Source organism: Choloepus didactylus, chromosome 2 (genome assembly GCF_015220235.1).
Source record: "Choloepus didactylus isolate mChoDid1 chromosome 2, mChoDid1.pri, whole genome shotgun sequence".
Classification (NCBI taxonomy): Eukaryota; Metazoa; Chordata; class Mammalia; order Pilosa; family Megalonychidae; genus Choloepus; species Choloepus didactylus.
The window spans coordinates 118220216-118243433 of NC_051308.1; the positions used below are offsets into that span (position 1 = coordinate 118220216).

At 42.2% G+C, this 23218-nt stretch overlaps 1 protein-coding gene across 6 annotated transcripts in view; it reads right to left on the reverse strand.

Moving 5' to 3' along the window:
• Nucleotides 1-2092: 2092 nt before the first annotated feature.
• Nucleotides 2093-23218, reverse strand: part of BCL9 (BCL9 transcription coactivator) — a 92089-nt gene continuing 70963 nt past the window's right edge. For 4 of the 6 annotated variants that reach the window (XM_037826203.1, XM_037826201.1, XM_037826202.1 and 1 more), the window contains 9 exons: nt 22044-22176; nt 20018-20099; nt 15836-16148; nt 14476-14792; nt 13081-13270; nt 11989-12085; nt 7159-9400; nt 5666-5926; nt 2093-4329 (listed from right to left, as the gene is read on the reverse strand). In XM_037826203.1, the coding sequence (XP_037682131.1) occupies nt 3212-4329; nt 5666-5926; nt 7159-9400; nt 11989-12085; nt 13081-13270; nt 14476-14792; nt 15836-15888 (4278 nt within the window). In that variant the 5' untranslated portion in view covers nt 15889-16148; nt 20018-20099; nt 22044-22176 and the 3' untranslated portion in view covers nt 2093-3211. The remainder of the gene's footprint in view (nt 4330-5665; nt 5927-7158; nt 9401-11988; nt 12086-13080; nt 13271-14475; nt 14793-15835; nt 16149-20017; nt 20100-22043; nt 22177-23218) is intronic. The other 2 variants (XM_037826206.1, XM_037826205.1) reach the window with 2 other exon arrangements.

A 23218-nucleotide genomic window follows, 5' to 3' on the forward strand; every position in this document is an offset into this window, starting at 1 on the left:
TAGTCATTATTGCATTTCCTCCCTTAAAAACCAAAATTTGTGGAGGGGCAGGACATAAGACTGGTTGGGCTTTCAAGGATTGTGTTAACATGAAACATCTTTATTACCCTTTTACTGATTCTTTTTTTAAAGATCTTGCATCATCAGTTTTCCAGGCAATAGCATCCGGCCTCTCAAAATGTGATTTTATTTCAGAATAACCTTAGTAAATTAGAAATCATTATATATAAATCCCCAATAAACTTAGTTTATCAGAGAGAATCATGATGAAGTGTTGTTGGCATATGCTGATAAGGTAGATGAATGAAGATTTATGAAGGGGTTCAAAGTTCAAAGTTCAACTAGTTTGAGAGAAATGGGAAAATTGACTTGCACTGCTGCAAGTTCTCCAGCAGGGGGCCGCATCCCCAGCTTGTCCCAGCAGGCTGTGTCTAGCTCCTTGCAGGTCCACCCGTCTCTGGCCAGCCCTCTAATGGGTGCCTGCTCTGCATTCCTTTCTTTGCCTTGGCTCTCTGCCTGGGACAGTAGCAGCAGGGACCACACGCACCAGCAGTGATCACAATACTATTTGGTGGGACTGCCCAAGAAGTCAGACCAATGGATAAACGCCAGGGCCCAACCTCTCTTAGTACTTTCATCTCATGCTCCCCATACCTGGCCATTTCCCTGTTCTCTTCTATATACTTCCAAGACACAAAACCTGGGCATATGACTATATTTGTGAAACAGTACACCCCTTGTACTATTCTTATTTTGCCACAACATAAAATTTCCACCATCCGGGAACATCTGATTAGATCTGATTGTGTCAGAATTCTTAGACTACTAAGCTCAGTTTTCTCGTCAGAACACTGGCTTACATCATTCTTAGTAATAATTCATATAATTTTGTAACATTTAATATTTTGTATATATCTTTCTAATATTTCTTATATTTTGATAAAGTAAAAACCTCTTTGTACTACATTTTAAAATCAGGTGAGCTGAGTTTTTTAGCAATCTACTTTTCTATTCATTGACATTTATCTCGTTTGTAAATGAAATGATTACCACCTACTTTGTAGAACCATTCACAAATTAGCAGCAACACAGGGAGGTGAGTGGCAGAGTTGGTATGCAAATGCTCATCTCCACATTTTTGTTGTCCACGGCTCTTGTGTTACTGAGAAGACAGGACTGTTGAAGGTGGAAGAGAAAACCAAATGGTTCTTAAAACCATTAAAACTCTCAGAGAGCAAAACGTTCACAGGTAAAACCCAGACTGTAAAACAGCAGCAGAGCCCAATTTGTACGAATCTGTGTGCAGATGCCTTTGCACCTGCTGTTCCTCACATAGATTCTCTCACCTAAGAACAAACACACAGACACCCACTCACTCTGCTAAAGACTCCTACAACTAAAGAAACACACATCAGAGCAAATTTAACTGCACAGAAACACAAAACAGCTGGGGCCCTAGACACAGACATTGCAGGAGACACTTTGATGTGCCAAAGGCAGCGGGGAGGGAAGTGAGCTGTGCACAAAGACGGAGCACACTGCCAAGCAGGCAGTGAGGAGGGAGGCAGAATGGACCACAGAAACCCACATTTGCAGGTATGGTAGTAATATTTTACCTTAAAAACAAAAAAAACAAACTACATCATAGCTCATTCAAATGACTAAAAATATGTATCGGCCTTCTTAATTACTTCATACCATTAAATTGGCCCTTACAAAAATTCCCAATAAAGGGCTGCTCTTCTGCCTACAATTAGGACTTTGTGACTGAGATCAGAAAAATACCTACCTGAGTAGTTATTTCTCAATAGCAAAGACTGTGCTTCACTTGAGAAGGCACTTGTGTATACTGCCCCTGATCTTCACCCTATCAACTCCAATGCTTGGGAGTCACATGGCAGCCAAGAGGCCCAATACTAAACAAACAGGAATCCAAATGAACAAAAAAGGCAGTTCAATTTTGTAAGAAACAATATATTTTATTTTTCTGACACCACAGCTCTGGCGAGTGGTTTTGTACCAAATTTAATGGAGGTTACACAGAACGTTTTACGCATGGGAGGGGGAGGAAAAGGGAAGGAACCACAAAAAAAAAAAAAAAAAAAAAAAAAAATCCTGGATAGCTTTTAGCATCTGTTCCACTCCCACATTAATAAAATTCACTTGGGAATTCCTAATAAAAGGAGAACAGAAAACAAAGGTGGGCAGGGAAGGGTATGTTGGGGAAGAAAAAGACTAAGAGGAAAAAAAGACCGCAGAGCATCCCAAGGACAGACCTTTCCCCTCCTGAAACCAGGAGGACGCTCGGCATAGAAGGTGAGGCTTCACTAGATTTATTTCCCAAAACAACACCATGTATTGCAGCTGCCAAAGGGAAAAAAAGAGAGGAAGGCGGCAGGGGAATCAGCAGTGGGGGACACGGAAGGAAACACTTAACCAAGATGGAGAAGGATGGGAGAGGAAAAACGAGAGAAATGTGGAGGTGGGTTTTTATATTGGGAGAGACAGACAGTGCTGAAGAGCACTTGAACTGAAAAACAAATGTCCTAAGCTTAATTATTTTTAAAAACAAAGTCCCCCCCTCCCCCCACCCCTCGCTGAACTTAGTTCCTTTTTTTGTGCTTTTCATTAATACTCTGCTCTGAGGTCGTAGTTTGGTTTTTCTATACACTGGAGTCGAAAGAAAAGAGTCCGAAGGTCTGAAGATGGATTCTCCACCTAAAATAAACAGCCCAGCATTCCTGTTCTTCTCTTGCCCCAAAGACTAAAGTCTCTGCTAAAATCCCTTTTACAATATAGTACAGTACACACACAAAAAAATAAAGCCCAAATCAAAAAACAAAAACAGAAAAGAGTCCTGGGAGAAGCCAGTCCAAAGGACGTAAACATACAGAGAACGGTGCAACACATGACCGATGGCAATTCTCAAAGCACGGCTACAGATTCCCAAAAGTAGGCGCCATCACGGGATACCCAAGTCCACAAAAATAATTTTTAAAAAATAAAATCTTAAAAAAAACACACCTGTTGATTAAATGAATTTGTTTTCAGGTAAATCCATACATTCTCGAGATCCCCCCTCCCCCACAGCAGCCCTCGGGTCTCTGTTCTCCTATTGCATGACCAATAGCTTTCCTGGAACTCCCTCAAAGCAGCTCTCAGGACCTGGAATCTCATCTTGACAAGGATCCGCACATCCAATCTTAGCAGCTTAAAACATCATGTTTCCTGGGTTACCAGGTCCTTGGCTGAATCCGCCCATGCCCACGTCGGCAGCCATGCCCCGAGGCCTCATCTGTGGGGGGATCATAATGTTCTGTTGGGGTCCCATCATGCCCTGCATGGACATCATCATGCCCGGCGAGCCCACGGGCCCGGGGTGGGTGTAGAGCCCGGCAGCGCCCCGGTCCTTGCCAGGCATCATGCCCACAGCAGCAGCGGGACTGCTCATCAGGGCGGGCCGGCCGGGCATCGCAGACGGCGCTGGTGACATCATCCGATGGTGAGGTCCCATAATGCCTTGCTGGAGAAACGCCGGCGGTCTCATTGGGTTGTGGCCCGGCAAGGATGGCGCCGTACCAAGGGGAATGTCTGGCGTTCCCACCGGCCCTGGACCTCCCATGCCGGGTAATGTTAGTCCCATTCTGGGGGCTTGGTCACCCATCATCCCCTGCATGTGCGAAAACCCAGGTCCAGGACCCTGGGGCTGTTTACGGCCTGGGACTTCCCCTCGAGGGAAATATTGCAGTGTCTGGCTGGGCTTCTCAGACGGAATAATGCGGGACAGATCAAACTCAGGTATTCCGGTGGCTCCCGGTCGGATGACCTCCTGCAAATCTGGGTCTGTAAACACTGAAGGCATGCTGTTCCCCAGGACAGTGAAGGAGTCGGGACCCCCTGGGCCTCCAGGCTTGCAAAGTGCTGCATCTGCTGAACTTTGGGGCAGGTTGCTGGGACAGCCAAGGGGGCCTTCTCCTGGAAAACCCATGCCTCCTGGGAAGTTTCCCTGCCCCCCACTGGGGCCATTGTGAGGAAATGGAACCTGCTGTGGAGGAGACTGTACTGGAGGGAAGCCCTGGGGGAAACCCATCCGTCCTTGAGGTACCATCGGAGGATCCTGGGACCCATGACCAATCATAGGATTGTGTGACATTAAACCAGGCCCCATTGGAACCCCGTGAGGAGGTATGTTAGGTCCCATGGCATTCGGAGAGGGCATCTGATTGGAGTGAGAAAGTGGCTGGGTCATTCCCATTGGGCTGAGGGTTGGCATTGGAACCACGGGGTTCGGACCTGAAATTCGAGGATTCTGTGTATTAATGCCCATTCCTAGAAAGTAAAGATATCAAAGGAATCAACTTAACCAAAAGCAACTTGGAAAAGTTAAATCAAATTAACAAAAAATTACTGTGCATCTAATATGTATGCTACTATGCTGGGAAAACACAACACACAGTCCCTGCCCTCAATAAGAGTAGATTACAATACATTTGGGGACACACAAACCAACAACTCTATAAGACAATATATTATGGAGTTTTAAAATGCATGATATAGGACTGTGTAGAAGAAAGCTAGGGAGAAACTCTCCTTTGTGAAAATTTACAAGGTAATATGCAAATGAGGGTAGTCCTCTTCTCTGAAGACAGTTAAATAGAGAAGAAAACAATATGCTCGAATGACTTAAGTATGGTCTTTTGGAGAAAGAGGATTAATCAGTCCTACAATTCCAAGATTCAGAAATAATAACAAGGAAACCAAAGAGGCCTTTTTTTTTACAGTTTACATTTGGCATTATCATTTTACATTGCCCTGTAAAGAAAGCATTTACAACTCTGGGTTGTATGAAAATGTTAAAGAAATTATAACTTTCAATGGAAAATGAAAGCACATAAGTTCTATTAGTCTCTGGGACATTTAAATATTCAGTCTTTCCATGGAATTACCACTGAATATAGTCAAGATGGAGCTTTGTTGTCTACAGAGCATGTCCTAACCTGATTAATTAGAGTAACTGACAGATAAAACAGCATTCCTAACAATCAGAATAGAATTGGAGCCAGAAACCCATGACTGAAAAGCCACGGTCTCTTTGCTGATAACTTTCACCAGCCCAGATCATTTATTTCCTCTTAGTAAGGTTTTGGGGAAGTTAAGGGTGAAGGAGTACTGAATGAGTAGGGGAGGGAGGAATTTTATTATCCCCCTAGTCCTAAAGAAAGTGCCTCTCAAGGAAATAGGGGGCTTTCTACCCTCTGAAATCCTATGGATGCTTAGGGTTTGAGCCTGCACTTCCAAGAACTCAAGACATTCCAATCAGCATGTTAAAAAGAACTGCTTCCAGTTCAGGTGGACCAAAATAATAATAATAATAATAATAATAATAATAATAATAACCCACCCAGGTACTGTAAGGGACCCTGCTTTCTTATGAACAAATACTTAATCAAGCTATTTAAAAAAATTATCTTCTTCTAGCCAAGACACTTTAATTCCACTGAAACTAACTTAGATGGGACATTCAGATGATTTTTTCAACTTGTTGAAGATCCCTGGCTGGAGATGAATCAGATCTATTAAGGTCTGCAGCTATCAAGAAAATACTTGAAGAAATCTCTCTTTTGTCTAGCACTTAACTCCACAGCCTATCTTCCTGATGTCTTACCTGGCATATTATTCATTGATGGCAAGTTAGGAGAACGAGCTGGAGGGGAGTCGTCATCTGAGCTGGCCACAGTCTTGATGGCATCATGGTATAATGGGGTAGAACTGGGCATTGCAAACTTGGACATTCGAGACATCATAATAGAGAGTGGGTTCTGGGAAAGGGTAGGCTCTGGAGGCATGGTGTAAGGTGTACTAGAGGGAAGACTTCCGGGGATATTCACAGAGGCAGACTGGCTGGCTGTAGGAGGTGGGGGACCACCTAGAGAAGAAAGCAAAATAAAACAAAAATGGGCAGGAAATTAGATTCCACTTGAAGGCTATTGGGCCCTATGATTATGAAAGAGCAAAGCCAGGAATGAGACATGAATAGGATGGTGTTATTAGACCCAAGACATGAGTTGTCTATCTCCCAGTCAGGCTCTGTGTGTGTGCAGAGGCAGATAGTGATGTGATATAGAGGTGAAGAGTCAGCAGGTGTGAAGACAAACACATAAAGAATGCATTAGAAATATGAGTCCAAACTTGGGAAAAACCTGGTTTACAGATGACCATTACATGGAAAAGAATGTGAAATAAATGGTTCTCTTTCCCTTTTCAATCACAATTTGGAATTTGACTCGAATATTAGTGTGCCGTACAGACAGGCTAGTGATCCAACCTCAGGTACTAACCACATCACCCTACATGTCCTCTTGATCAATTTCCACAACCAAAAGGTCAGAGGGGGTTATTCCACTATACTGCTTTAGTGGACTGCTACTCAACAGTGAAAGACACTTTAGCTTGGTGGGATAAATATAACTTATTTTGATTCTAGTCTTTCTCAAGGGGAGATGGTATGGACCTAGTATTTACCCCTCAGTGCTCATCTTCCACTGACCACCTCTGGCTCCATCCACAAAACCATCATTATCAGTGAAAGCCTCTCTCAGAAGAAAATACTAAAAATTGTTGTTTATTTGTAAGAACGGTAGTCTACCAAGAAGAAGGTTTTGGTAACTGTTTCTATGATCAACACTTATTTATGAGAGCCATCCAGTTTCTCAGCAGCTTCCTCTCTTTTCTTTGCTTAGGATTAGACTCAGAATCTTTGGACATTAAGGGTAGTGCACTCAAGTGAATGTATTTAAAGAAGCCTCATTTCTCCAACTACTACAACATTCTACTTCATCAAAGTGTGTTCACCCTGCAAATGCAAATTATTCTGTGAACTAACACATATTTCCCATTTTCCCTCCTCCTTTCAATGGTCCCCTCCGACATCGAGTCTGCACTAAGGGCCCAGGTATCTTTGTCTTTATTGGACTTTTGTGTGTAACCCAACAGAAGTATTCATTGTGCACCTCGCCACAAATATGTCCATCTTGGCAAAGGCCGCCTCCTCTGGTTGCATAATTAAGTTAGGACACTGGTTTTCTTAAGTAAGTAAATTAGGCTAACACAATCATCAGCTTACAAGATGCAACTGTGAGGATGGAAGAGCATACTGACCTGACTCTACACTTCCCAGCATAGCTGGGGAGGCCATGGTGAGGGGTGCTTTGTGGTTTGGAGGGATGCCGGGACTCTGAAGGGGAGGTTTTGGAGAGGAAGTCCATCCAGGTGACGGGGCAGGAAGTGATGGAGACTTGAGGTGAACAGGCGAAGCAGCAGCAGACCCCAAGACAGGGGGGGACTTAATGGAAGCAGCAGCAGCTGGGCCCGCCAGCATGCCTGCCAGCTGCGATGGAGTCTGGGGGGACTTGAGGTTCCCAGATGGTGAGCCCAGCATGGGTGACTGGACTTGGCGCATTGTGGGAGATTTCAGAGGGTTAATGCCTGGGGAGTGCACCTGGCTGCCTGCCACAGATATATCCAAGGGCTTCCGCCCCAGGCCGCGCTGAACTGCAGGAGCTGTGTTGAGACTAGTGGGGTTACTGGAAGGGTTGAGAGGTAGTGGTGGCATATGACTGAGCCGGCTGTTAGTCCTTTGGTCGGGCCCAATTGGTTCTCTGAGATTCCGCAAGCCACTGTTGCTGCCTGGACCCTGAGACATGGGAAGGAATGGCCTGGGGCCCACGGCGTACTCTTGCTGAGGATGCTCACCAAATGGCAGGGGCACCATCTTCTGCTGAGCAGGCAGCATCTCTGAGCCACCTGGCCGTAATTTCATCATTTCCTCGGGACCGGCCCCAGCCTCTCTCATCTTCTGAGGTATCATCTGAGAGTTGGATCCCATGTTGACGTTTAGATTGACATCTCCTTTCACGCCGCTAGGAACCATCCCAAACTCAAGTTCCCGACCTGGGCCCATCTGTGGGGGCATTCCTTTTGGAAAATCACCCCTGGAAGGACTCAGAGGGCCCTCAACTGGAATTCGAGGGAAAATAGGATTATTTCCCGGCTCCATGTGTCGCTGAGAAGCTGGGAGCATCCTGTTCATCTCCAGGCTGGGCCTGATGCTTTCCATGCTCATCCCAGGTGGGAGACCCAGCTGTTTTTCTGCCAGCTGCTGTTGAAACATCTCTTCGGACAACCCTTGGGGGTTTGGAAAGCGTTCCCCTCGGCCAGGACCACTGAAGACGCCCTGGACAGGAGGGAAATTTCGACCATCTGGGATTTTTGGCACATCATCTGGCCAACTGACTCCAGAGAGACCTGGTCTAGATGCCGGGTTGGGGACATTTGGCCCCTCCATTTCAGAGTTTATCATTCCTGCAAATCCAGGGAGGCGCATCTGGCTCCCTGGCATGTTGGGGTGGGGAGCCATGCCCCTCGGGGGCAGAGAATGTGGCATGTTGATACCATCAGAAAATGGCTCTGCACCCCCAGACCCCCAGCCTTCACTAGGGGTCATCTGGTAAGGAGGGGGAGGCCCTCGGACCACTCCCCGAGGCCCATGCTGATGGACCATCATATCTTGGAGAGAGCACTGCTGCACAACCACTTGTTCCTGCTTCCTCCTCTTCTCCTCATAAAACTCCTGCTGCAGTTTCAGCCAAGCTATCTGCTCAGGAGTCATATGGTCCAGGTGGTCGGGTCCTATGGGCCCAGGCTGAGAGTTCATGGAAGGTGGAACCATTTCATCTGGAGAAAAGGGCACATCTCTATGTCCTTGATGGCCAAATGGAGCTCCCACATCTGTCCGGGGCACAGTTCCCTTACCTAGGCTTTGGGACTGAGCCATCATGGCCTGTATTGGCCCTTCTGGTTTCTTCTGAGGTCCATCTAATACCCCAGTGTTCTGGTGGGGTCCCCCACTTTGTCCTCCTGTGAATTCTTTCTCATCAGGGAAAAGCATACGCTGGATATCTCTGAGCGTTTGTAAAGAGCGCTCCCGGTGCTCCAGCTGCTCCTGAGATAGTCCATCGGGGTTCTCTCCCAGTGTGGGGGGCTCTCCACTGGACACCGGTGGAGGCGGGGGGGCTTTGGGATCTGCTGAAGAGCTATTGCTCCCCTGGGAGACAGGGGTTACTGCTCGGTTGTTGGGCGTTGAGTTTGGCCCAGGACCGTCAGGGGGCAGTGGGGTGGAGCTGGCAGGGCTGCCTACAGAAGGAATCAGTTTGTTTTCTACTCCAGGACTCTCCCGGTCCAGGGGACGCGGGGGTGCAGCAGGCTTGGTTGCTGGTGCCGGAGTGGGTGGAGTCGGCTGCAGTCTGGTGTTCTGGGAAGAATTCTGGTCCTGGTTGGCTGGAGCTGGGGGCTGCTGTGGGAGAGGTTTTGGATCATTCCGAAGGGCAGATAACTGTGTGCTCTAAAGAGAGATGAGATTTTTAAAAATCATTGGTAAATTGAACAGAAGGGCAATGAAAAGAGCAAGATATGCTGATACTTGCTATGGAAACTGCTCATGTACAATTCCATTTTGGACATGGAGACATTTTGGTTTTTTTTTAAACTTTACTGTCAAACAGCATTGTCTTTCTCTTGCCAATGATTATGTTTCAATAACTTTTTAAGCACACCAGGGAGACCTGCTCTGCCAACGTGAATACATCTGAGTATCTATTTCAAGGAACAGGTTTGATATCACATGTCTACTATGTGTTTCTGATTCAGAGAGAGATTAGTTTCTTGGTATGTGGGAGGCTGTACCTAACACCTTTTTCTCTTCCCTGAAAGTACAACTGGGTATACAGACTTCTCATTGTCAATCAAAAGGTCTGATGTTTCCAACTGAAAGAAAAAGTACATGTCACTTACAGTTCTATGCTTTATAAGCCAGAGGCAGCAGGCAGCAAGGCTGCTCTATTTCAATATCTCCTCTGGCATGGTGACTACTGAATACTCTCCTTGAGTTTCCAGGGGGCCTGACATCTCCGGTTTCTGTTTTCAGTTTGTGATCACTGATTCCATATTTGATAAGAATTTGTACATTAACTGTAGTAAGATAATCTGTAGTCAGGAAGCATCTGTGGAGAAATCTGAGGCTATCTAGCTCATGGTGTCTCTTGATCTGTTCTTTCCAATAGACAGAAGACTGCCCTTTTTACAGGCTGGATGACTGCCTTATTATTATTTATTAAATACCACTGCTATACTAAGTCCTAGATTTTTAAAAGAAAACTCACCTACAATAGGGGACATGGACACTGTCAGTGTTTGGAAGAGTGATGTGTCTGCTCTGGGTCTAAACCTTAATACTGCTAAGACTTGGGTGAGTTCTGAAGAAGAAAATAAGAGCCAGATCTACAAACTCTGTTTCAGAGATCTTCCACTAGCCTCTAATGGCCCTCATGGTCTCTTTTTGATGTTCATCTGCTCCTACTTGCTCACTTAATGTAGTCTGTATTGCCAAACCCCTAAGGCTCTTACCTCCTTACCTACTCTCTGAAATGTTTACCTGTGAACAAAGCTGTGCATAAATCATTATGTGTATCTCTGCATATGAACAGTTTGTCGTATATACACAAAGTCGCATCTTTGAGTGTTTACTCTCTGTGAATGTTTATGTAAATATTTCACGTAAAAGTATCCATGCACTTGTATCTGTAGATACAGATTTGTGTGGGAAAACATTGGCTGAATCCATATGACACTGTCTGGTGAAAAGTGTATTCCATGTCAATGGCACCTTAACTGGAGCGTGGAAGTCACCTTAATTTTCCTTCCAGTGATATTTTAAGTTTGACTCTTCCTGACCAGGTTTTGTTTGTTTGTTGGAGGTGGACACTAATTTCATATAAGGTAACCATGACAGAAAAAACAGTTTAGCACAACACTTTTTATTTTAGACTTGGCACAGGTTATTTTATTATTCCCAATTCTCTCCCTACCTCCTTATCTGATTTCATTTTAGTACCAGAGAAGGTAGAGGTGATAACTGTATTCAGAACTGTCATTAAGTCAACAAAATGTTGGAGTTGCATGCATCTTGTACATTCCAGGAAAATAAGCATTTAAGTATTGTACATATATAAATATACATATACATACAAATAAATGCACACACACACATATCTATCCTCTATCCTTGAGTGGATAAGGAATGTGAAATCTAACCTCTGCGATACCAACACGGATGGAGACTTTGATACAAAAAAGAGACAAAATGCCATCCCTTTTATCTTGAATTGTTACTTAGATCATTTATTGTCATTTAACTTTTTCTGAGTTTAAAGCTCATCTTCACTATTAAATTTTAAGCTCCTTGAAGTAGGACTGTGTGTCTTGAACCTCTTAGTATCCTCTAAGCATTCAGGGCAATGCCTTAACAATGCTAGAAACTCAAGAAATAGCTTTCAGTTCAATTTGGTAAAAACTATATGTATTGAAACAATCATCATAGGCTTTTTCTAATTTAATTTATAGTTGGTGCTTACATTCCAGATAGTAAACAGACAAATGTTTTTAATAGCTTTGGAAATATCAAGCGATTTAAAAGCATTCATTGGTTCTCTCACTTTGAAAGTTACCAAGTGTCTATTTTGGTATTATCATCATGTACTCTAGTACTGTAGTTTTATTTGTTGCTTTTTTCTTTGTTTCTTCAAATACCTCAAGGGTATTTGTTATTTTTTTTAAAACCTGTTCTGCACACAACATCTGAATTCACATTTTCCTAAAGTTGTTTGCCTGAAAGAAACCCTAAGATATCTGTATAACTCCTTTTATGTTTGGCACTTTCTTTCTCCTAGTAACTCATCAACCTACCAGCATTCTGGTAGAATAGATTAGTACAGTGTGATACGCCTAACACCACACATGGCCAGCATTAGGTTAAATGCTCAGAATGCAGCTCATACCATCAAGACTATCTCCTAGCCATGAAATTCACAACTTCCCACCTTTAAAGTCACTGTAAAACCACTAATCCATTATTCCATTTATAAACAGACATACCAGAGGGGCTGTGCTTCTCTCTGTCTTGTTAGATATGTTCTGGATATGAAAAGAGACGATAGTTTCAACCTGGCCCTTCAATACAGCTTCTGCAGCTCTGCAAAGACAGAATAGACAGCAGACACTAGCACTTGTTTTTGTATCACTAACTGTAATTCCAAAGCAATTTAATCCCAGATTGAACATGTATGGGAAAGGAAGGAGAATAATAAAGAACCACCAGAAACACTGAATAAGAAGAAATCAAGAGAAGCAAGTTTTCATTATTAATGTATGAACTTATTATCACTTATCATCAAAATTCTGAAATTAAAAGATAACCATTCACTAATCCCAAACAGGCAGAAACACACACACACACACACACACACAAACCCAAGATTTTCTCCTTCAAATCAATCCACTGTGGTATAGAACCCTAATTCAAAATCCAACCTGAGAAGGGTGAATGGGAAATCTCACAACACCTAGTGTGTTCTGAGTAAAAAAACTTAAGTGAAAAAATGTCAGAAAACAGTATATAAAGTACATTTTTGACTAAAAATTATATATATATGTATATATACACAGACATATAAATATACAAACACATATACATTTTTACATATATATCTAAAAATACATTGATCTACTCACCTACTAGAAACATATAGCAAAATGTTCACAGTAGTTATCTCTGCTAACAAAATTCCATGGATTATTTTTTTTCTTTTTAGTTATTTATATTTTCTAATTGTTCTATAAATGGATATGTGTTAAACTTGAGTCATTCAAAAAGAGAATAATAAGTAGGCTGCAGAAAGTGTGTATTGTATAATCAATCCCTTTTGTGTTTAAAAGAGAGATATATGTATATTTATATAAGCACAAAAAATTTCTGGAAGGAAAGCTAAGGGAGTCTTATCAGTGGTTGCCACCAAGGAGTGGGGCTGGCGAGGTTTTTATGTTTTATTTTCTCTTTTTCTGTACTGTTAACTTTAAATGATCATAATACAAGCAGGTAAAAAAGGGATCCATCTGCAATGGGAATAAGTTCTTGGATCTCCAAACACCCAAGCCATGCCCAACAGGAAGGCAGAGCCATCAACTTACTTATTGGCCATCTCAGTAGAAAACACGTACACCACTTTGGCGGCAGTCTTCTGCACAGGGGTGGGCTCTGGGGCAGTAGTCTGACCATGGGAAGGAGTGGAAGACCTGGGAGCTGTCGCATTTGATGGGGTCATCGAGTGTGGTGTGTGCTGGGAATCCTGGGGCTTTATGTGATCAGCAGAATTACATTCTAAAAGAATGAAAAGACTTAAGTCACAGATGAAATAGTAAAATGCCCTTTCTTCTGCCAGCATTTACGGCATCACAACACAAACCCACCCTGAGAATTTCAAGGAGGAAGTGCCTTGCTGAGAGGAAACCCTCTCTTCTTATCATAAAAGTTCAAATACTCTTCTCCCTAAATGGCTAACTACAAAGCACTCTTCCTCCACCTCCTTATTTCTCTAAACCTATTATGCATCCTTCAGATATTAGTGTAGACAACCCTCCCTCCTAGAAACCAGTTTGGAATCCACTGGCCTTGATTGGATGCACCTGTTGACTGAAGCCAAAGCCGCCTAATTTCTCTTATTTCAGCATTTATCAGATTTAATGTAATTGTTTGTGTTCAAGGTGCACGCAAATCCTTGAGGACAGTGACTGTACCTGTTTTACAGACCGCTACATTCCCAGCACCTACTACAGTATTGGCACTCATAACCAGCCTCCCACAAACAATTGAGGAAGGTTTCATTTCTCATTTGAGTTGTGGTGTGACACTTCCATTCTGTAAATACCAACTTCACGTTCTAGCCTCAATTAAGATATTTGATCTTATACTAGGAGGAGAAATGCCTAGACCCACAACCATGGATCCTATAATCTTCCTGGCTTACTCCAGCCGGTGCCTGACAGATCTCCACCATATGCAGCCACTCATTCCTGCCACTTTGAAACTGGCTGTGATAAACCTGGACTAGCACCAGGGCCATTAAGACTTCTCTTGTGTCTACAGGACTGGTAAAATGGCAACCAGAGAGCTCAAAACCCAAGCCTAGGAGGAGTAATCTGATGGAGAGGATGCCAGAAAAACCACTCCGAAGTGTGCCATTCAGCTACACAAACTGGAGCTACTGGCTTGATACTGAAGTACAAACAGGCTGGAGGTCAGAAACATCCATGAGAACTGGGTTAGGCCTGTGGATCATCCTACCATAAACCCCACACCACCTCCATCCTCAAGAGCGAGAACTGCTCAATGAAGAGGTTCCAAACTATTCTTCAGTTGGCAGAAAAATGAGAAGAAATAGTTCCATTATAAATTAAGAACTCCTGAATCCGATACCTCCTCTCCCCACTTGGCTGATATTAGGCTCTCTGGCATGCAGCAATGTCAGAGGCCTTCCCTTGGGAATACCTACTTCCCTCTGAGTCTCAAAGATCTTATAGACATACCTTTCATGTCAGAGTCATCGTTTGGAGTCCCAGGATCTCTCTGATCAAAGGAGTCGGTGGAAATACTTCGCTCCCTTTTCCCCTTGCCCTTGGCACCATTTCCAGCCCCATTCTTCAGCCCCATGCTCCCACCTGGGCCAGGGAGTGCTTTAGGGGTATGGCCCCCACTCTTGGAGTCACAGGGGGATGGCTGGGATTGGCTGGCTGAGCCCCCCTGTTTACCCTGATTGGAGAATTTGGAATCCAGCTGGGGGTTTCCAGATGGGGACATCACTGTAGGGGGACGGACCATCACCTCCTGCTTTGACTTAGGGCTACTAAAAGAAACAAATAAACAAAGGGAGATCAGATGCCAGATGCAGCTGGTCAGCACAAATTGTGGAAAAGCAGTCTCTGTTGTGGGTCGAGAAGACCCTGAGGAATAAGTAACAGCCTCCCACCCCCACCCCATGTTTCACCTCAGTCACTTGCTTGTTCCCTCCCTGCTCCTCCCATCTCAGTGCTATCAACAGAAAGGAAGATCAAGCAGAGTGGCCTGCCAAGTCTTGGGAACCCTGGAGTCACATGGGGACCCATCTCTAGGGCTTCAGTCAATAAAGGACAACGGTTTCTATGTACATAGAGAAGTGACTCTCACACTAAGACTAGCTCAGAGTAAACAAACAGGCATCGTTAAGATCAAAATGCTACCCACCCCCAGGCTGATGACAAGAAACAGCTGTAAAGAGAGCCTAGCTTCCCTGCTGGAAAACACAAGCAGATCCAGGAGAGCAAGAGGAAGCAGCCCCCTCCACTCCTGACCCTTGACTGATGGGTTAGGGAGATCTCCAGGATACTGATCCCTCATCTAACAAGTGGTATCACACCGCAGAAGATAAACCAACCACTGCCCCCAAGGGATGAGGAAAAAATTCTTTTCAAATAACAACTTAAGTACTGTGGAACAGAGGAAAGGCCTCACAGTGAGAGTCCAAGGGCTGATATTCTAGGACCTCAGGCCTCCTCACCATTCTAGGCCTCAGTTTCCTTGTTTGTCAAGTTTAGCAAATTGTACTGATTGGCCTTTAAGGTCCTTTCTAGCTATAAAATTCCTTTTTGCTGTGCTTTGGTGAGGAGGAGAGTGGTACAGAGTCAAGGTCAGGGAATTATGGAAAAAAAAACATTAAAGGAAAACTCTAACATAAGCTTTGACTACAGTACAGCATGTTTATCATTCCATTACTATTTACCAGTCTATTTTCTCTTCCTTTCCTCATTTGGGTTTCACTTGCTTCTAATTCAACATTTTTTTCCATCAATGAGTGCTCACCATCTGCCTATGACACCCCCAAGGGCAGCTGGTGGAGGCCCGAGGCCTTACCTCTGTGTGTTTCCTGACGGAGAGTTCCTCACTTTAGGGGTGCTGGAATGCATTGATTGAAATCCTGAGCTTGCAGTCACAAACAGGGACAGGCTTGCCGAGTTCCTCTCGGGCTGCAGCAGAAACAGCTGCTGAGAGCAGTGGCTGTGGCCCCCTGCCTGCTGGGTGCGTCCCTCAGTGCTGGCCTCCTGTATGCCTTTTTCCTCTTTGTTTTTCTCTGCTGTGGAAGTGGGTCCTTTCCCCTTGCAGCTCCAGCATTCTCTGGGTGTGTGCCTCCTGCTGCCAAAGGAAAATCTCGCATCTCCAGGGCACACTATAGGAAAAGGCCACCCAAGAAAGTTGGGAGTCAAAATGGAGACATAAAACACTCTTAAAACAGGATCAAGGTTTAAAGCACTAACAAACTCAAGGAGGCAGCAGCTAGATCATTTCTCGGCTTCCATCAGGGTTAAAGGAAAGGGCAATATTCACACCCTGGCCAACAGGCTCTGGTGCTGAAGCAGCTGAAGAGTGACTAAGACTTTCTGTCAATCATATTCTCTCTTACATTTCTCTACTTCTGCATATAAAACCTTCACAAACTTGGGTTTTTCTTCTTTCAAAACAGTGCTTTGAAACCACTCAGCACTGTTATTTTACCTCTGATGGGCAAACAATGGCACTGAACTGTAACAAACCCACACCAATGTCTAACCACGAAACAAATTAAGCTATGTTTATATTCTCAGGGCCTCTGGGTAGGGGTGGAAATAAAAAGAGATACTTCTGAAATCAAATTTTGAGCTAATACAAAATACAATCAGTTCTACCCCGATTTTCATGATCTTTCTATTAAATTATGCTGAGTATATATATCTTGTGTTCTCATTGCTTAATGACAGGGACTGTCATTTGAAGGTAAAGAACATCTTTGAAGGCTAAGATACTTTTTGAGTCAATTTGCAAGGCTAATAGGAAGGATAAAGGTCAAGCAAAAACTCCCAAACCTAGGTAGAGAAAAAACAAGAAAGTTCTTTATTTAAGGCAGCCCAAACTAGTTCAGGGAAGGGCACGATGCACTTTAAGTCACTGCCCCTCCCAGGATGGGTCCAAGATGATCTTCTTGTAATGACCTCACCCCCACTCCCTCATTCTGAAATCTTACTAATGAAGTAAAGGACTAAAGAAAGAAGTTATTAGTTGCAGGATTAGTGTCTAAATAATCAAAGGGAGTTAGAAGTAACTCAGTTGTTATAGCTTACAAGTACTTTGAGATTCCAGAACTGGACTAAAATTGGGAAGATCAGTTATATTCTATGTTTTGACACTGAGTATTATCATTGTCAAGTGTTAAATGTCTATTTTTTCATTTAGAAAACTGCAATAGTCTCAGCTAGTTGACTTTGGACCTTGAAAGGAATTTATGAAAGTTCTGAGTGCACACAATTATGGTTTTTTTGTTTTTTGTTTTTTTTTTTAAATTTGGTTTTAAATAAAGAAACGAGGAAAAAGAACTAGAATAAAATGTTATGGAATGTTTCTATGCTGACCTCAGGAGAAAGCATCCTTAAAAACATTTTGGACTTGATTATATTTAAGGTCATATTCTTATCCCCACCACCTTCAGCTTTTTTTTGTTGCTGATGTTCAGTTCAGACCATAAAATTGATTGTAGTTCTCAAGTTCAACATATTTGATCATAAACCATTTTATAACCTCTTGCTAAACATCAGGATTCACTGGTAAAACAGAAGTAGCAAATGAATCTTGTATGGACAAAGCCATCAGAAAACATTTACCTCAGGAAAAGGAAAACAGTTACCATCTATATAGTCCCCTTCTGTAACTTCTTCTGTACTTTCTGTCCACATCACATATTTTAACACTCAATCACTTGTTATACTGAACAGTCCTATGTGTATATTTTTACATCCCTATGAAGACTAAGTTCTGTGAAGGCAAGAATCTTGTTTCAAAGTTCTTTAGTTTTTCTCAAATACTCAGCATGAGATATAAGAATGTGGCTGGATCATTTGTGACTTATTCAACTTCTAACAGGACAGAAACACATGGCATTTGTGTTGCACTCTTCTTCCAAAGAAATTCAAAACATATTACAAATATCAAATCACCTCATTGATCTGTCAGGCATTTCTGATTAGATGGTAGCAGAGTTTATTTTGGGCAATAAAGCTGTGAACATTAAATATTTATTTTCAAAGTACTTCTACATAGTTTCTTATTCTTGCAGTTCATCTGACCTTGACCTATAGGAATTTTACAGATGGATGAATTGAGCACACTGGGCATGAATGACTTCTTCCAGGTTTCCAATCAGTGCTCTAAGACCCCAGCTCTTTCCTCTAAGCCATCTCCCTTCCATTACTTTATGGATGGAAAGTCAGCACAGAAAACTGAAACAAGCAAGTGGGCTCATGTGGTGCCTTGGTATAAAATCCTGGTGATTCCATCCCTAATTCAAAGTAGTTGTTGAAATAAGTCATCCTATCTTTAGCCTTTCTGACAATGAAATCAAATGCTCAAAAACCTGCCAAGTGCCTTTTCATATAATTCCAAATAATAAAATCATTAGGCTCTTAAGTTCTTTCATGTACAGGTTAGTGCTCAACTATTTACCACTGAGGATAAGAAAAGATCTTCCACAAAATGGTTAATTATAGCCAGATAGAGATTACCCCTCCCAATACGATAACTAAATTTCCTAATTCCTCTAATCTACTTATACAATGTTTTTCTTTTTCTCTTCTTAAATAATAAATATTTTTATGACCTATATGCCAGGCACAGTTCTAAGCACTGTACATACATAAGAAGTCATTAACAACAATCCCGCAAGGCAGATACTATTATTATCTCTATTTTAGGCATGAGGAAAGCAGGGCTCAGAAACGTTAAGTAACTTGCCCAAGGTCATACCCTAGTAAGTGGTAGAGCTGGTGTTCAACCAGGCACTCTGGCTCCAGAGCCCGGGCTCATCATCACTGAAGTGCCTGTCAAAGCAGGGCCTTGGTGGACAAGGTGAACTAGCTCATATTAAGTGCTTAGCTGCACAACCCAAGCACTCCAGTGTTAACTATTACTATAATTATTCCCATTCTCTAGCAAGCTCATTTACCACTCTGCCTAATGCCTATTCCATATTGTCTACATCTCCTACCTACCCTTTCCCTCTCTCCCCACTGCCTCTCCATGCTTAATAGGGAGAACAGAAGCCACCAGGCAGGAAGTCCCCACCACCAAATCTGCTAACCCATTTTCATCATTAAATATCCTTCTATTACTGAAGCAGAGAAAACAGCCCGCTTTTTTCCCTGAAGGTCAGTCCCATCACAGGTGGTCTAGGTCCCTTCCCTTCACAGCCTTCTGAGAGCCCTCACTCTCCCCTTTGACCATCCCCTTGATCTCCTGCATTTACCAGATCTTTTTAATCAGCTTTCAAACATGTTTCAGATTAAAAATAACCAACCAAACAAAAAAACTAAAGTAAAACAAATCAAAACCCTACTCTAGAACTCGACTCCACTTCAGAACCAAGTTTCTCCATCGAGTTGACAAGACACACAGTCTTTACTTCTTCACTTCCCATTCACCCTTTGACCATTTTAAACCAACTTCCAACTCCAGATCACAGAAAACACTGTTCTTGTTAAGGTCACCACTGGCCAGTTTTCTAACCTCATCTTAGTCCCTTAGATTTTGCCAGTTGATCACTTTCTCTTTGAAACTCTCCTGTCTTGGTTTCCGTAACAGCACACATTCCTGGTTTTCTTCCTACCTCTCCAGTTACTCTATCTGTACCTCCTTTGTGAGCCCCTCTATTACCTGATCTCTAAAATTTAGGGCTCCTCAGGACTGAGGCCTGCGTCCTCTTCTCCTTCTATGCCAACATCTGCCAAATTTACATCTCCAGCTCAGATATCACTTCTGCTCTCCAGACCTGTATAAAAACCACCTATATGTGATCATGTGTGCAATGTTCATCTCTCCCACAAGGTGATAAGCTCCAAGAAGGCAGGGGACAAGGCTGTCTTGTTCATTCCTATATTCCTAGCACTTATTATAGTGGCTGGCACATGGTATTTGCTCAATAAATATCTGTTGAATAAAAGTTGACGCTTTCCCCAAGTTCATCTTTCTAAGATGGGCATGCTCTCTAGGGCTGTCATCCATCAGGTTACTCACCAAAAACCCCAAGGGTCACGACACTGCAGTGCTCATCCTGGAGGTGAGGAGCCCGAACCCCTTTTTCAAAGGCAACCCTCACCTGGGTGAGGACAAAGTAAAGAAAGAAAAAAAAATCCTAAATGAACTAAAAAAAATCAATAATATCATTTTGTTAATGAATATCTTGAGACAAACACGTTTCCTATTTATTCTAGAATATCAGTTTAAGAGGAAGTTGTCATCTATATAAACAGAATCAACTCCCAATTATTAAAGTGTATATTATCCAATCTGTAGATATTTCAAGGCCCTTGTGGCATTCCCTCCTTCCCAACTGCACATTTTGTTTTCAAAGGCTAGAGAAATACTAAGTACAAATAAGATCGATTTTTCTAATTTTTAAATTTCTGGTCATTTAGCAGGGAGAAGACCTCACATTTTTGCTTCTGCCATACCTTATTAGTATAGAGAATTGAGAGCTGACTGTATAGGCAAAAAAGAGACAAAATTCCAGATATGCTTTTGAATCCAGAAAGTGAATACCATCCATAGTTCCTCTTTACCCCCAACTATAACTCTACAGTAGATGGGAAGCATTCCACAAGAAAATTTATTTTCATATACTCTTGGGGGAACTTAGGGATGAACAAATGTGGCCAGATGATTTCCCTTTATTGAGTGCCTACTGTGTGCAAAATGCTGTGTTGGACTGAGCCAGATAAATTAATAAAACACTCAGTTACTGGTCAAGCAGAATAATTTCCAACAATAATCCTTGTAAGCTAGAATTAAGACACCAAACCTCCCCCTTTGCAGTTTTAATTTACAGGTTTAAAAATGCAAGGGAGAATTAAGTTCTGGCTTGTCTTAGGGCCAAATTATTTAGGAACCTTTAAAAGAAGATTTTATAGGATTGCCAAAAAATTGTAACAAAATTCACAAATTCAATCTGACTAAGCTGAGAATTACCTGTACAATTCCAGTTTTAACTCTTCCAATGTTCCTTCCCCAAGTTACTGCTCTAAGAGGTCAAGTTTATTACAACTATGTCATGTTTAACAAATTTCATTTCTATGCTTTGACCACTACTCCATAAAAGGCACAGTATCAGACTTAGAATGTGGCACTAAAAGGCCTAAGGATTCCATTCCTAGTTCATTCTTAACTTCTGGCATGCCAAATACTAAAAGGCTTTCTCTCAGAAAAAGTACAGGATAGGAAGAACCAATCTTTCCTCAACATGGGGGAGAAAAGAAAACTATATAATAGGCCTGTATAAAAAACCTTGGTCTAGCTGAAATATTAATGTTTTCATATTGATGGGGTAAAAGTCCATCCAACATCCTTCAAGAGCTAACATACTCTAAATAAGCAAACAAAAACTTCTATCAAACTGATGAATTTTGACAAAATTTAAGCATTCAAAAATGAATTTTGACTATCATCATTTGGAAGATGGCTAGCTACCCAAAGTAAAATTTTGCATAAATGTCCCTTCTCTATGAAACTCTCCTTGATTCCCACTCTCCCCAAGAATGCCCTCTGTGGTCCCACAGCATTATATTCACAACACTATCATAACTTATAAAACTGTATCCTGGTTATGTATAGATAGGGAACTTCCTGAACGCAGGGCTTGTGTCATTCATCATTGTGGCACCCGACACCCAGAAGAAACTCAATAAATGCTGGCTGATCCACATATTATAATAAGCTTGGGGCTTGTGTATTGGTACACTTACCTCACATTCACAAAACCCAACAATGACATGATAAATACCTGTTTAACTTCTCACCACCTGCCTCTCTCATTAGCCCTATGAGGAGAGTTATTGCAGAAGCCCCTGCTCACATAAAAGTATAAGGGCAAGTACACAGAGTTTCACACTTAACTTGATGATCCTGGCTTCAGGAATTGATAGAGTAACGAAGAAATGTATTTTTAACTTGCAAGAGAACTTATACAATGTCTGGATTAAAAAAGAAAAATCCAATATACTCAGATTGAATCACAGAAGTTGTGTGCTTATAATTAATTCTTTACCTTTCAAGATGTCCAATTTGTTCTCTCTTCTACATCAGGACAGAGAAGAACTTTCAAGGACAATGCCTGCCTCCCAAACAGAAGCAAATTTTTAGGTCAAGGTGGGATAACACCAACTAGTCCACATTCAGTCCTACAGGGATGAAATGAAAGGAAAATGTCATACCCTAAATCACAATGATTCCAAAGAAAACCACCCATTCCCCAATGCTCTCTGGCCAAAATACTATTTGGATAGAGGAACAGTAAGAAAATAATTAGGACAAAAATGAGGAAGGCAAAACCACTGAAACTCAAAATATAAGAAGTAGAGGAGGTAAGAACAGTGCAACCCAAGTCCATTCCACTGAGAACTAGTCATGCTAAAGGGTGACTGGGGAGTTTAGAAAAGCAAAATCCACCAGACACAAAAGCCTCATTTTAATCATTGTTTTTAACTTTCTCCACAAGCAAGACACAGTCACCATTGGCTACAAAATGAACTTTTGTTTCAAATCTTCTCTATTCCCATGTTCTTAGCATGGTGGAGATGCTAGGGAAAAAACTGCAAAGCCTAAAATGCAAGTGGCTATAAAATCATTCAACTTTTAAAAATCAGTTGGTCTAAAGCAGCAGTTCTTAACTGAGGTCCACCTACTCCACCAAGGAGTCTGCAGAAAAAATCAGGCAGGGGTGGGGGTGGGTATAGAAGGCATCCTATGAAATTGCCGGAAAAAATTAGATTTTTATTTTCCCTAACCTATAAACTAAAAGTTAGCATTGCCTTCAGTTGTGAATGTAGGTAACAGACCAAGGTAGTAAGAGTAGTCCTGTGACTGTCACCAGCAGAAATCACAAGATATTTTCATGTCACATTAGAGCTGCTGCAGATATCTTGAAATAATGTTTACTCGCATCACTATTTCAAAATGACTGTTATTAGACCTGCAGCTACATGTTGCTATTAATGTGTTACAAAGAAACACATATATTACTATATCACAATTTGTTTAACATTTTGATAACTGTTTCAATTTCACTTGTAATTCTATGTATTTTATTTTATGTACTTAAAAAACATTATTGTCAGAAGAGGTGTTATGCATCACTAGATTGTGAAAGGGGCACACAGTACATAAAAGGTTAAGAACCTCTGATCTAGAGCAAGTCAAGTTTCCAGAGACCCTATCATTATA